Source organism: Danio rerio, chromosome 4 (assembly GCF_052040795.2).
Source record: "Danio rerio strain M-AB ecotype USA chromosome 4, GRCz13ab, whole genome shotgun sequence".
Classification (NCBI taxonomy): domain Eukaryota; kingdom Metazoa; phylum Chordata; class Actinopteri; order Cypriniformes; family Danionidae; genus Danio; species Danio rerio.
Window position 1 is genome coordinate 41391065 of NC_141024.2, and position 16369 is coordinate 41407433.

The window sequence follows — 16369 nt, forward strand, 5'->3', positions numbered from 1 at the left end:
AATAAACATTTTTTGAAAAATAACAAAAAATAAATTTTTTGAAAAATCACAAAAAATCACAAAAATGAACATTTTTTGAAAAATCACAAAAAATCACAAAAATGAACATTTTTTGAAAAATAACAAAAAAAAAAATCAATCACGAAAAATCATGAAAAACTCTTGAAAAATCACGAAAAATGAAAAAATTTTGAATAATCATGACAAAATCTTGAAAAATCACCAAAAATCATGAAAAATGAAAAATTCACCAAAAAGCATGAAAAATTATCTGTACAAACAGTAAAAAATACAGATAGTGCAAAAAAATGACTTGCAAATACAACGACAAATGCAAATACAACTGCAAATACAACGACAGTACAAATAACAGACAAATAAAATGACAATGTGAAATTGACAGCGATATGTACAATGAATAGGTGTCCACATAGTTGTAGGCAGTGTTGTTTCAAGTATGGATTGGCTAAAGGTCAGTGCATGCTACATATCGATGGTGTGCAGTGAGGGTATGGAAGAGTCTGTGTGTTGTGTATTAAGTGTTCATCAGCCTGATAGTCTGAGGGAAGAAACTTTCCTTTAGCCGGCTGGTGCGTGACCAGATGCTGCGGAACCATCTGCCTGAGGGTAGCAGACGGTTTGTCTGTATAATTGTACATGTTAAACTAATTTAAATTAGAAGTCCACTAAATGTTCATTAACTAAAGTCACAGCAAAAGGTGCTACAATTAATGTAGAAATGCCAAAGTTCCACTGCTTTTTCTGTGACTGATGTAGGGCTCAACCGGGGATTAAACCCAGGACCTCTCGCATCCTAAGCGAGGATCATACCCTGCAGTGCCAAAAAACAATTCTTACTTTTTTATAAATACTTTTTGTTCTTGTTGTTTTTAGTATGTGCCACCTGGGTTGCCTTTGATGCAGTTCCTTTTAAGTTGGCTGTGCAGCACAATCCAGTGTGACCTTCAAAAGCTAGGTTCATACCCTTAGGTCAAAAAGACATGACAATGGAAAACTCTTCAGAGAAGCTGTTTTGTCATTAGGTGTACACACCAGATCGTCTGAATGCAATATGGTATAGGGATCCTTAAGTGCTGTTTTCTAGGTTAAAAGAACTTCCGGAGTCATACAACAGATATGACAAATGCTAGTATTGGCCCAGTGGCCTAATGGATAAGGCATCACTCTTTGCAGTTGGGGATTGTGGATTCAAGTCCTGTTTGGGTTGTGTTTGTTAGGTTACATTTAAGTTGTGTGAAAAAATCCTGACTTGTCTACTCAAAGCTTAGGTGTGATGATCTGAGGGCAATAGTTAGCTTCGAATTCTCAGACTTGCTGCACACTTCAATTAGGATTCATCCAATCTTGCTTGAATCTCACTGTCATGTTACAAACCTAAAAGGTTCCGCTAAGCTCTGGGAATGGAGATCTTGACTTCAAGTACCCCGTGGCTTTCAACTCTCATGTTAGGTGGATGATAATGAAATGCAAACAAGAAAATAGCTGCAGAAAGGTTTTGATTTCATGTTAATGAGAGTGGCCTTGTCTGGAATTTGAAACCCAAGACCAGTCACACCATACCCCAGGACCAATAAGACACGAATGTGAATGCTTGCACAAAGAAAATGTTTGTCCATTAGTTGCACACATCTTATTTGACGAAATGCAAACTGGCAGTAAAGTGCAGTTTTCCATGCGTTGGCATCTTGTCGAAGGCATACAAGAGCTCCATGACAAAAGCTTGGCAACATGGCCCAGTGACCTAATGGATAAGGCATCAGCCTCTGGAGTTGGGTATTGTGGGTTCAAGTCCCATCTGGGTTGTCTTTGAAGGTCCACTGTAGATTTAATTACAGATCATTTCAACCAATTATTGCAATGAAAAAAAAAACTGATGCATCAACACATCAAAGCACTCTCTTGCTGACATCAGGGCTTTCCTGTTGCAGTCGGGTGTGCACGTCTCCAACACCACTATAAGACGATACTATAGACATCAAACCCCTGTAGGCCTTCCTAGAAAAACAACTGCAAGGCAAGGAAAATGAACAGGTATTGTGTATTATCATCTTGTCAAATCAAGTATTTCAGCAACACTTATGTCAAAATGTTAATAAAATTAATTAATAAAATTATTGTATGTGTTTGTTGTATAGTGCTGCACTTAAAACGATTGACGAAAAACTGCACAAGGACAATGAGCGATCTGCTAAAAAGATTCAGAGTGAGCTTCTGTTTAGAATACAGTCAAAAGCATCAGTCTGCAATATTAGAAAACCAGTAAAACAACTCAGGTGGACCTATAGAAAAGCCAGGTAAGCCATTTTGAACAATGCCATAATGAAAAGATTTATTTATTTACATTAATCCATCATCTCTTTATTTAGGCTATTTGCTTTATACGAGCTTACATGTCCTACAAATTTATTATTAGGACATACCCTATTAATAAACTGCCATGTTGTGAAACCTAAAGCAAAGCATCCAGTAAAAATTCATGTCTGGGGAGCCATATTCCATCAGGGACCTGGACCGCTAGTTGTGTTAGAAGGTTAGTTCAAATCTCTTTAATATGATTGAATTGTTTCTTTGCAGTTTCTTTATTTATATATATTTTTTTCTATTTTCAGGAATTATGGACAGATGTTTTTACGAAGACACTATAATAAAATTCAATCAGGCTCCATACGTAAAACAACACTTTAAGAACCATATCACTTCTTCCAAGGTAGATACAGTATGTATGCCTACTGTACCAACTGTGTGTGTGTGTGTGTGTGTGTGTGTGTGTGTGTGTGTGTGTGTGTGTGTGTGTGTGTGTGTGTGCAAAAATAGGCTCTTGTACAACAAATCCAAAAGGCTTGATCTCAACAATAGCTGATAGTCACTTTTGCTGGAACTTGATTCCAGGGTCTCCTGTTTACAAGACAGGCACTTTGACCAACTAAGCTACAGCGCCAAACGACCTTGACAGGGGCTAATTTTTTAATCGAAAAAAGAAAAAATAACTGACAACTGTACTGCTGCTCTTAACAAAAAGACACCCTGGCACCTGTACATTAGGCACTGCTGGGATTTGAACCCAGGATCTCCTGTTTACGAGACAGGCACTTTGACCAACTAAGCCACAGCGCCAACCCTGTAAAGCAGCCAACACGTTTTTGCAGACAGAGACTAAAAAAAGACAGCAAGTCTAAAAATGGCAAGCAAAGAGGTTGTTTAACTCTATTTGTCGCACTATTCATTACGCCTCAAAGCTATACAATTTTATAATTCGATCCGGCAATCTATAAAACAAGCACACGCACCACCTGTACAAAGGCACTGCTGGGATTTGAGCCCAGGATCTCCTGTTTACAAGACAGGCACTTTGACCAGCTAAGCCACAGCACCACAAAAATTGACAGGAAGAAACATTTGCCCGATAACAAAAATCAAAGGAGAAAAAACAATACACAACAAAAACCAGCATGTCAGGATGCAAAAAATGCCGACAAGATGGACGTGGTCTTTTAGAGTCTGGATGATCATGTCTCAAACCTGACCGGTAACCTGGCCTCTGTTCAAGATCAAAGCAAAAAATGTGTGAATTTATTTTTATTTAATCTATCTTTAATCATGTGTTAAGTGTTTTTTGGAACCTCCAGTTTCATTACATCCAAACCCAGAGTCAGCTTGGAAAATGGAAATCAGGACAAACATATGCTATCGGCCATTGAAAGAGTTTCAGATCAGAAAGCCACTCTCCCATAATCTGAGGGAAAGGTGCAGTTTTGATTTGAACCTAGCACCTGCTGTTCCCAAGACAGGTGCTCTGGCCAACTTAGTCTTAACACTAAAAGAAAAAACCTCTGGATACGATACTTCCAAACGCAGTTTCATCTAAGACAGTGGGGGGGAAGCAAAATTTACTGTGCTTTCTACTCAGTTACTTTGCACATGCATAAAGAGGCTCTTGTACGACAAATGCAAAAGGCGTGATCTCAACAATAGGTGGCAGTTACTTTTCCCCAAAACCACAGGTTGCCTTCGAGTCATTCCTCAAGCCCACTAGGCCCTACACTGTTTTCTTATCTCCCTTATTCAAAACAGCTCAATTAAGTCATCGGCTTCATTGTAGAGTACCCCTAGTATCTGAGCCTGCACTGCGCAATGAAAGAAAGAAGCAAAACGGGATGGACAGATGCCTAAAATGTTGGAAACGCTCCACACCTAAGTCAGTGAAGAAAAAGGGCAAAGCTTTTGACTCTGGTGGGCCTCAAACCCACATCCTTTGAATGGCTCAGCTCACCGCCTAGAAGTCCAATGCGCTATCCATTGCACTGCACAGCCTGTCATTTTTATGCCATATGATTTACAAGCAAAATGCATATTTCATCCCTGGTTGGGCTTGAAGCGCCAACCTGTCAGTTAACAGCTGATATATGATATATGGATGACAGATATTTAGTGCAGGGTCACCTACATTGGTAGAAACGCTGAACTTTGTCTCAAAAGGTCTGCTATATGAATCGTAATGAAAGTTTGCTGAAAGGTCACAGAAATGCCCAACCTGGGGCTCGAATCCTCGATCCTGAGTTTAAGAGTCTCATGCTCTACTGACTGAGCTAGCCGGACTATTTACAAACTAATTCAAGAGCTAGACACCATTTACAACAATACCTTCCCTACCCGTGACAATGTTCTGCTAAATCCTGATTTCATCTTGTAACGCTGAACAGAATGTAGCCCAGAATCTATGTCCAGTGCACGTGTTAGCAGTTGCAAGGCAGCAAAATGTTCAATTCGTTCCTGGGTGGGCTTGAACCACCAACCTTTCAGTTAACAGCCGAATGCGCTGACCGTTTGCACCACAGAAATTTAGTAAATGGTCACCTACAGTGGTAGAAACACTGAACTTTGTCTTAAAAGGTCTGCTTTATGAAGCCTAATGAAAGTTTGCTGAGAGAGAGACAGAAAGTTAACAGAAACACCCAACGTGGGGCTCAAACCCACAATCCTGAGATTAAGAGTCTCATGCTCTACCGACTGAGCTAGCCGGGCTAGTGTGGAGCTTATTCAAGAGCTAGACACCATTTACATCAACACCTTCACTACCCGTTACAATATTCTGCTAAATCCTGATTTCATCTTGTAACGCTGAACAGAATGTGATTTTTAACCTTTTAAAGAAGAAATTTAAACTACACACAAACACATTTTAATTGCAATTTATTACAATGTTTTGTGCAGGATACATTAGCATATTTTACATACCACTAGTTTTTTTTCTTTTAGATTTCATTTATAAAAAGTCTTACAACTTTTCACAGTAGTTTTATTCTAAACCTAAAAACATAATGTCATAAACATCTTATGCATATCACCACAAGACAACAAGAGCTTGTGACATACAAAAAATACTTCCTGTCAAAAACATTAAAGCCAGTTTTAACTTATCATTTTTTAACATTTTATGTCACTTTTAGGTGTACTTGACTTATCTTCATTTACAATAATATGTTCGGATTTGTTCACAAACAACAGACCCAGAGTGTTCACTGTAAATACATGGTCTCACATTCTCATCGCTGTCAACTGCTCTTTCAAATCCAGTAGGAAAATGAACAGCTTTGACAAAGGTCAATGATATTTTGACCGTACATCCTCGAACCAGCTTCTGCATTGTACAGTTTCCAAATCTGCCAACTGCATACAGGCGATGCTGGTCATCACTGACACTGACAAAGTCTGATATCTTGAAAATACTGCCATCTTTCAAAATCACAACTGAGTTGTTTCTTTTCTTTGTCTTTGTATATGTTTAGCTGTGAATGACTTCTCCATCGGCAACTATTCTGCTATAGTACCTGCCAGTTCAGGTCCCAGATAAATCTAACAATGCATGCAATGCATTTACATCCTTTTCGGACACTGGCCTAATCTATGGGATTACAAGTGCAGTCACCCTGTCATATCTAGCATAGTTCCTTACATTATGTGTACTGGAAGTCATTTCTGTGTAGAATGACTTATTTTCAGGTGAGACATCAGATGAGCAGGCTTTAGCTATGCGTGGTAAAGCACGAGATCATGCTCCCTGTTTGCAAATCCGCTGAAGCACTGCATTGCTGCTTTTGACTTGCTTGAGCGAATAGCCATTTTAGTTCCCAAACATGAAAGCAGACTAGGCCCAGAGTGGACCCAAATTCTCTACACTTTTAGTCAAATGCAGAAGTGAATGCACATTGTAGGCCATCTGATCTTCACCATACAAAGACTGAAGCGATTTAACATACAGCTCAAGAGCCTCACGAGCATGTTTAAAAGCCAGTTTTGCCATTCATGAGCTTTCCAAAAATGTTGCTGAACAATAGAATGTGGAATTTGTGGAAAAATGCTTGGAGGCTTAATTGCTAAAAGATTTCCATCCACTCTTTCAGTATTCAAACCAACATACCATGGCTTACAGTAGCTTTTGGAATCAAACCATAAAGTAGACATTTGTCTGCAACACACAGTGCATGTAATCAGGGACCATGCCATTGATCAGGTAAAAATTTGGCAAGTCCACGATAGGAGATGGTCCTTTTATGCCCAAAATGCTCTCTTCGTTACTTTTGGCAATTTCACCTATTTGCACAGTTGTGTTGTGATCTCTAAGGTCTGGCACCTCTTCCAAACAAAGATACACTCTCACAGACCCATTACCTTTTCTTACCTGAATATCTGGATGAAGACAGTGCCCACACCCATACTCTCCATTAAACTGTTTGAAATTTTGCAGTAAAGGATGTGCAACAGCATCACAAATAGCACATAATGCATAGACCTTTGTGGTTTTGACTGAGTGATTTTCTGGTTCCTGCCACTGAAGTCCTGTTTGTCCAAGACTTTTGCATTCCTCTACAAAAGGTTTGAGGAAGCTAGTCATCAGTGGCTTAGATGAGCCAAACCACAATGCACAAAGTAGCACATTTTTATCTCTTTCCTCTGGGGGCAATTCATTAACAGAACATAGTAAGGGCCAAATGCTGAATTTAGATGACTCGAACACAGGCACTCCATCACAATTGAATGAGAGAGAAAAGAAAGAATCATTAAATGATTTTAGATGTTTCTAAAATCTCCACCAGAGATATCTGTGATATTATCTGAATTTCATTTAATTATGTTTATCAAGGCTACATTTATTTGATCAAATATTTAGTAAAAACTGGAATAATGTGAAAGAATAATATAGGCAAATTAAATAAATAAAGAATAATTTATTTAAACAATTCAAATCAAATAAAATCTACTTAATTGATGAGCAAATCAAGCACAATAGAATTCTTGCAATATATGAGTAATATTAAGCTTTTATATTTTAACAATAATAATTTTTTGAACATTAGTGTATATCACATTACATTTCAAGCAATTAGAAACTATCTTTCTATATATCTGTTGTACAATCAGTTTGATTTCTCTACAGTGTTTCGAGTTCAAGCTGTTTTTTACTACCACCCTCTGCTACTTTTACAAGTAGAAATAAGATATAAGTTAGAATAGATTTAATTAAACAACTGGTTCATTGCAAATAAATGTGACACATTAGGCTTTGATTAAAATTATAGTTTTCTGGATCAGGGAGCAATATGCAAACAAATATTTTTTTTACTACCAAAGGAATAAAGTATTGCATTATGTTATATACAGTATTATTGTACTATTATTACATCATGCATTTCAACAAAAACATACATTGTATATTACAACATCACACTATGTGTTATATACAGTTGAAGTCTGATTTATTAGCCCACTTTTTTATTTTTTTCCACCAATTTCTGTTTAATGGAGAGAAGATTTGTTCAGCACATTTTTTTAAACATCAAAGTTTTAATAACTCATTTCTAAGAACTGATTTATTTTATCTTTGCCCTGATGACAGTAAATAATATTTGACTAGATATTCTTCAAGACACTTCTATACCACTTAACGTGACATTTGAAGATTTAACTAGGTAAATTAGGTTTACTATGCAGGTTAGGGTAATTAGGCAAGTTATTGTATAACGATGGTTTGTTTTGTAGACTATGCCAAAAAAAAAAAAAAAAAAAAAAGCTTAAAGAGGCTCATAATATTGACCTTGAAAAATGTATTCAAAATAAAACAAATAAGACTTTTTTCCCAGAAGAAAAAATAGTATCATACCTGTGGTAGCAAAATTATATATATATATTTTTTTTTAAATAATTACTTTTTCAAGATAATACCTCAGACTCGTTGTTTAGAAAAAGTAAAAATTTTAGCTTACACTTAAAATCAAAACAAAGTATTTACTATTAGTGTTTATTATGTATCATTATCTGAAGACAAGAGGTTAAAATGTAGCTTTAAAAACTGTGACCCTGACCATGACCTGTTCATGTAATTTAATCCAATTACAGAAACTCAAACCGACCAATCAGCAAGTGTCTGCTACCCCCCACTGTGCAAGAGGTGTGAAAAGAAGCAGGTCTCTAGCAACACCTCAACTTTTTTATTGCTTTTTGTTCTTTTCTCTCCTATGTTTGAACTTTGAACTGAACTTTGAGCACCTTGAACACTTGAAACACTGAAATTGTCTTTTCTTTTGATTTTGAAAAAAATGTACCATTGGCAATTGCGGTGAAATCTTTGATGCCACTGATGGAGTAGACGGGGGCTGGGGCTGGGCCTCAAGTTGTCTCGTCTCCATCACCTCCTGAGCAGGTACAGTAGGGGCAGGTTGTTGCACCGTTTTTTGCTGGAGCAGCAGAAGCAGTACTCTGCTGAAAATAAATCACAAAAATTATATGGTCATGGCAGGGTCGAGTGGCTGAGCTGTCTAAGGCGCTGGATTAAGGCTCCAATCTCTTTGGGGGTGTGGGTTTGAATCCCACCGCTGCCAGGCAGCACTTTTAGGATGCTTGAGAATGACCTCTCTGCTTGAGCAAACAGACTTGCAAAGTGATACTGCATGCTTCCGCTCACATCCAAACGTAGACTCCTTGGCCAAAGTTGAAGGGCTTCACTAGGAAGCTCGGCGTCCTCTCTGCTTCCGAAAAATTGGGCAGAAAAGGGACCACTACAAGGAGTCATCCGGGATAGAGTAGCCAAGGGATCTAAGGTGTTGGATTTAGGCTCCAGTCTCTTCGTGGGCGTGGATTCAAATCCCACCGCTGCCAGGCAGTCCTTTTAGGATGCATAGATACATCTAAGGTAGCGTGGCCGAGAGTCTAAGGCGCTGCATTTAGACTCCAGTCTCTTCGGGGGCGTGGGTTCGAATCCCACCGCTGCCATATGTGGTTTTAAACACGGCCAAACTGCTTGAGTGTGTGCGCGTTCGCAGTGAACGCTGGAACTGAGAGAGTAAATTTAGGTTGGCGAACTAGTTAGTACAATGTGTTCTTTGAAACTCAAGGCAGACTCGTTGGTGTGACAGCAACACATCCCCAAGCTCGAATCTGCTCAGGAGCAAGTGTCTTTCCCACGATTAGATTGCAGCATCTTAACAAAGTCTGCACTGGAAGTCTCTCTGCCATTGCTCCTTTTTAGCAAGAGCACCCTATTGAAACAGGAACAGTAAAGATTCACAATTAGAGTAGTAATACTCCATAACTGGATTTGAATATAATAACAACAACAATGTGGGGTCTGCTGTGATGGAATCAGTAACTTTCACTCTTTTGTGAAATAACAGTTACCTTGTAATCAGGTGCTTAAATGCATCGCAGCTGGCTGTCGTTAGGAGAAGACTTCAAATGCCTTGAGGTGTGCTCAAATAGAGACAGAACTGTGGTTGACAGGAAGGTGGGAGTGATTCCTAAGCTGGTATTAAGGAGCTCTCTTTCTTTGTGGAGGAGCTCCAGCTAGGCATGGCTAAATTGAACTGATTTCCCAGAGCTGTTGCGCTACTTGAAACAAGTTGGTGTCGAAACTGCTCAGGGAAAGCAGCTTTGTAAGGTAGTGTGGCCGAGCGGTCTAAGGCGCTGGATTAAGGCTCCAGTCTCTTCGGGGGCGTGGGTTCGAATCCCACCGCTGCCAGGCAGTCCTTTTAGGATGCTTGAGAATGACCTCTCTGCTTGAGCAAACAGACTTGTGAAGAGATACTGCATGCTTCCGCTCACATCCAAATGTAGACTCCTTGGCCAAAGTTGAAGGGCTTCACTAGGAACGAATCCCACCGCTGCCAGATGTGGTTTTAAACACGGCCAAACTGCTTGAGTGTGTGCACATTCGCAGTGAACGCTGGAAGTGAGAGAGTAAATTTAAGTGGTCAACTAGTCAGTATAATGTGTTCTTTGAAACTCACGGCAGACTCGTTGGTGTGACAGCAACACATTCCCAAGCTCGAATCTGCTCAGGAGCAAGAGTCTTTCCCACGATTAGATTGCAGCATCTTAAAGTCTGCACTGGAAGTCTCTCTCTGCCATTGCTCCTTTTAGCAAGAGCACCCTATTGAAACAGGAACAGTAAAGATTAACAATTAGAGTAGTAATACTCCATAACTGGATTTGAATATAATAACAACAACAATGTGGGGTCTGCTGTAATGGAATCAGTAACTTTCACTCTTTTGTGAAATAACAGTTACCTTGTAATCAGGTGCTTAAATGCATCGCAGCTGGCTGCCGTTAGGAGAAGACTTCAAATGCCTTGAGGTGTGCTCAAATAGAGACAAAACTGTGGTTGACAGGAAGGTGGGAGTGCTTCCTAAGCTGGTATTAAGGAGCTCTCTTTCTTTGTGGAGGAGCTCCAGCAAGGCATGGCTAAATTGAACTGATTTCCCAGAGCTGTTGCGCTACTTGAAACAAGTTGGTGTGAAAACTGCTCAGGGAAAGCAGCTTTGTAAGGTAGTGTGGCCGAGCGGTCTAAGGCGCTGCGTTCAAGCTGGGGAACAATCGTCCAACAAAGAAGGGGAAGAAGGGAAGAAAGGGGGGAAGAAAGAAAGAGAAAAAGGGAAGAAGAGGGGGAAAAAACGAAGAAAGGAAAGGGCAAATTCTAAGCTTCCCGGACACGCCTTCCCTGCACCTGCTTTACGTCACGCATAGTGATACTGTTCTGTGTTAAAACAACGCAATTTGAGTTACATTGATTTCTATTGCAGGTGCTCACCAAGACCGGGGTTCGAATCCAGCTAAAGACGCTTTATTGTTATTGGTTAATTATTACTCAATAAACTAACTGTTTAAATGTGTAATGCTCCAAGGTAAATAAAATATGCCTAAGCGCTTTATTCTTGTGTTTTTTGATATTCTTTCATGAAAAATAAAGCATACTAACTTGAATGTGTCACTATTTAGTAGTTGTTGTAGCATTGTTATGCTTATGGTTATTATTGTTCTGTATTTTGATGTACAAATGATCTATAGAAATGTCATAGAGTATATAGTGTACACACACACACACACACACATATACATATACACTGTAAAATATTGCTGTTAAAAAACGGTCAGATTCTACGGCAAAATAATGTTTTTTCACTAAAACAGTAATATTCTGTTAAAAACAGTGCTTTCTGGGTAACATTTTTGTTTTTGAGAAAGTAACCAACTGCAGAAAACTGTGAGCTAACAGAGTTCAGATTCGATGTTTTGAAGTCTGTGTTTGAAATCACGCTTTGTGTCCTTGTTCACTATTTCATACACTAGTTAACTAATATAGTTCACCTGACAGTTTTAATGAACACTAATGAGTGAATTCAGACACTGATGAACACCTGCTGTTAATAATTACAATTACTGAAGGAAATAAACAAGAAACACAAACAGTGACTTGAGTTACAACATTAAATAAAATCAAGTAAAATAAAACACTTTTAGTCTCAGCAGAGGATCATTAAACAACTCCACAAACAACAGCAGACACACTTATTACTGATTGATTTGACTTCCATACTATTCTCATTGAGATCCAACAGAAATTAAGGTGTTTTTTGTGTCACCGTAATGGAGTGAGGGGCTGATTTAGTTGGGCTCTTCACCCTTGACCACATTTAAGAAGACTTTACAACTGCTGTAATGCAGAGTTTACAAAACGTTTGTACTATAGCGATAAAGTTGGGAAGTCAATAAATAGAGAAATCTATTTGTCTGAAATTAGTTCTGATAAATGTTTTGGTATAAATCTGGATGAAGGGCCTCTTGCAATAGATTTTATGCTAAGTTGCAGGTATTAATTTAATTAATGAGAAGTGGAAACAGAAAAGTTACCTCCGTAATTACTTAACAGTTAAGAAATAACATACAAAAACAGTTCAGTTATGACAAATACACACTCAGACCTCATGAATCTGACCTTATATCTCAACAATGGTAACATCTCAAATGTTTCATGCTGCAATGCATGCTGGGAGTGGCACGGTACAAATATCCCAGCATGCATTGCGGTATAAATAAATGTTGTAAAATGGTCTAACAGTTTTCTTTATTTGTGTTTGATTCTGCTGTTGTTTATGTTTAGACTTTCAGTTGCCTGTTTGTGAGTTAAACTGTTAATTTTGTTAGTTGTCACCATTATTGATGTCTCTGAGTGCGATTTACACCATAGAGCAGTGTTATTGTCCAAGATATTCTTAAAAACTTCCAGAAATCATTGCCATATATAGACATATAATGTAAAACAATAGATTTAACATTAAATAGGAGCAGTAAATTTTATTATACTAAATGAGAACAGACTCTGCCGTTAAATAGCAACATGAACATCACCAGATCTTATTTAGGTTTTTGGCTGGCTTGCCACAACAAAAGAGCTTTTTAAACAAAGTTCTTAACAATTGCAGCAGCCAAGATATATAAATGTTAAAAATGACAGGGCTAAGAGCCCAACTAAAGCAAACTCTGTTCTCCATGATGGCGACGTAAAACTTTCACTTTTTCTCAAGAAGAACTTTAGTAAATGTTATACAAAAATACATGTATTAAGTAATAAGCGTAGCTGGTGATGATGTTTGTAGAGTTGTTTAATCATCCGCTGATCATTTAAATGATTTAATCATTTGTTGTTCTTCAGGTTATTTCATTATAAAGCTGTGACTAAAGTTTTGTATGTTCTGTTCTTGTTTTTTCCCTTCAGTATTTCTTCATTTGTTCATTGTTAATCCTCAATTATCATTTAATTAGTCAGTTAATTAATAAATTTACTTCAGCTTTGCTCCATGTTTCTTGAACACTCAGTAGTGTGGACACTTCAATTAAAACTGAAGTATGGGGTTTAAAGGGTTAAAGGTGTGAGAGGTAAAAACACAGTGTAAAAATGTATTTTAACAGTAATATACTGTTAATTTACACAACGGAAGTAGACTGTAAAAAAACAGTATATTGCTGGCAACCACAGCTGCCAGTAGATTACTGTTAAATCAAGGAAAAACAGTATTTTACTGTAAAACCTGAAGCTAATTTCTTCTGTGTGTCACCGTTGTGGAGGAGAGTAGAGCTAGTGTATGAGTTAAAGATGAACAATGAACTGCTGATGTTATTCTGCATGTTTCTCTATTTAAAGATAGCGGCTGTTTAGTGGCTGATGCAGTCAGAATCTCTCTGGTGATTCCAGATTTACATGTATGTGTGCTGTTGTGAAAAATAAGACATTAGAGTTAAACCGAACTTTTCTAATTAACTAAAATAAGTTATTATTATAAGTTTGCTTCTAAGCATATATAGCACATTACTTCATAAACTCATTCAGCAGTTGACCAAGTTGAGCAGTTGCTTTCAGTGAGCAAAATGAGTTCACTTGAGTATTGTCTAAATCAATGTAGTCCATGTATTTTTACAGCAACATACTGTAAAATAACAGTACATTGCTGGCAACTGCAGCTGCCAGTATTTTACTGTTTTTTAACGGGACAATTTTTAACAGTGTAGTAAATGAAACGTGCGCTGTCATTAGACAGAGACAAAAGCATAACTCATTTCAGGGGGAGTTTAAAGATCAGCGAAGCAACTAAAATGTCAGAGCAATATGAATATGTATGGAGAAGGTTTGTGGATGATTTATCAGCTTTAGCTGACTTCTGTAAAATAAATTATCATCTGGTTTATAACTGTCTGTATAGGAAAGATTTAAAGTTGAGGGGAGACGTTACTGTGCTTAGGCGAGCTAAAAAAAATAATAAATGGAGTTCACAGCCAAATCCACTAGTCAAGCTGCACCAGCCTTTCTCTTCATCTGCTTATCGATGACTTCAGAATAGTGCTCTATCTGTTGAGCAACAGTATGTTCATTAAAAGAAAAATCGGATTAATTCACATTTAACTCAAACATTTCATCTCAGTTTGGTATTTTGTAATTTAACAATAAAACAAATAAAAGGTTACGTTAAATTTGATATGATAATGTGTTTTAAAGGCATCACCCCTACCCTCCCCAACATTCTGCCTCTCTTAGATGGGACGTGTCAAATCAAAGGTTACCATACACCAACTTTGGCCCGTAGGCGCTAGCTTGGGCATCTCTGCTCCAGTCTGTTCTTATTAGCTAACCAAGCACAGGATTTTAGCTTGGCATGTTGCATGTTGTTGTTTGTCAATAGATGCAGTGGTCAAATCCTGATATTTGTAATATAGATTTTATAAAACAGGCTGATGTCAGACTAGATCCAGCTATTCTGAGTAAAACTGGTGGAAATATGAAACATTCAGTCAAAAAATTACCCAAATGGTCTCATAAGTGCCTGTAAATGACTGAGAGACCTCAGAATGATCTAGAAATATTATTTTAATATCCAAAAAATCAAAGCAGCACAGACTATAAAGATCATTCATTTTGTACACACTTTTAGTTGGGTCAGGGGCCAACCAAAGCAGGTGACAAGATCCAGTTCTCAAGTGTTGTGAATGAATATTCTGTGTTTCATGGAGTTATCTCAGTGGCTTTAATGAATCTAAATGAGTTTTTCCCACCTGGAAGATCGACTGGAGATTGTCTGTGAAACTCTTGTGTCTCCTGTAAGTCTCGTCTCCTGAAGCTGGTAACTCATTTTCAACACTGTTAACAGATAAAACTACTGTAATAATACATTTAGAGGCAAACAGATACAGATATATCTTACAAACACTGAAAATATTACATGTGCAGTAGTGCTCATAATGAGGAGACAGCAGGGGCGGACTGGGACAATAATTCAGGCCGGGAATTTTTTCAATCTCAGGTCACCTCTGCTGCTATTGTCACCACTACGCTACCATTTTCATGTAATTCTCGACTGCTAATATTGTACTCTATTGTAACTGTATTATTTATTGTACCCTGTAGACTACCAGACAAGTTATTAATGAATAAATTAATAAATCCTCAAAAACTCAATAGGCTCAAAACATTCTGCACACACTATTTCTACTTCTATTCCATATATTAGATTTTTGGTTTGCTTGTTTGTTATATAAAAACCTTGACTTACTAAGACATGATGCAGCGATTTTATTTAATTTTATTTTACCTTTTATTTTTTATTATTTAATTTATAGACTATGCCTATATAAAAACACATGCTGTAGACTACTGCATTAGACTAAAGGAGACATATTGTTGATCACTCGCTAATTGTATTTTTTTTTGTATCTACTGTAAGTCAATTTAGATGAAAACGCCCGCCTGCCAAATTATTAAATACAGTTGAAGTCAGAATTGTTAGCCCCCCTTTGATTTTTTTTCTTTATATATATATATATATATATATATATATATATATATATATATATATATATATATATATATTTCTGAATTGAACAGAGCAAGGAAATTTTCACAGCATGTCTGATATAATTTTTTCTTCTGGAGAAAGTTAGTTAAGTCTTTAAATGCCACTTTAAGCTGTATAGAAGTGTCCTGAAGAATATCTAGTCTAATAATATTTACTGTCATCATGAATGAGTTATTAAAACACTGATCACACTGATCATTTTAAACAGCACACACTGATCACTGTAAACACCACACACTGATCACCACACACACCACACACTGATCACTTTAAACACCACACACTGATCACTTTAAACACCACACACTGATCACCACACACACCACACACTGATCACTTTAAACACCACACACTGATCACTTTAAACACCACACACTGATCACCACACACACCACACACTGATCACTTTAAACAGCACACACTGATCACTTTAAACACCAAACACACTGATCACTTTAAACACCACACACTGATCACTGTAAACACCACACACTGATCACCACACACACCACACACTGATCACTTTAAACACCACACACTGATCACTTTAAACATCACACACTGATCACTTTAAACAGCACACACTGTAAACACCACACACTGATCACTTTAAACACCACACACTGATCACCTTAAACACCACACACTGATCACTTTAAACACCACACACT

The 16369-nt window shown here is 37.6% G+C and overlaps 1 protein-coding gene and 2 non-coding genes across 3 annotated transcripts in view; 1 reads left to right on the forward strand and 2 right to left on the reverse strand.

Annotated features, from left to right (window-relative positions):
• Positions 1-1810: 1810 nt before the first annotated feature.
• LOC148680772 (uncharacterized) overlaps positions 1811-16369 on the reverse strand; it is a 30469-nt gene continuing 15910 nt past the window's right edge. Inside the window, exons 6-8 of the mRNA XM_088650813.1 lie at positions 14899-14983; positions 9694-14197; positions 1811-9554 (exon numbers count right to left, since the gene is read on the reverse strand). Of these exons, the coding sequence (XP_088506939.1) occupies positions 14138-14197; positions 14899-14983 (145 nt within the window). The 3' untranslated portion in view covers positions 1811-9554; positions 9694-14137. The remainder of the gene's footprint in view (positions 9555-9693; positions 14198-14898; positions 14984-16369) is intronic.
• Positions 3062-3135, reverse strand: trnat-cgu (transfer RNA threonine (anticodon CGU)). The gene has a single exon. It is a non-coding gene; the product is annotated as a tRNA-Thr (tRNA).
• On the forward strand, positions 9952-10033 carry trnal-aag (transfer RNA leucine (anticodon AAG)). Its single transcript has one exon. It is a non-coding gene; the product is annotated as a tRNA-Leu (tRNA).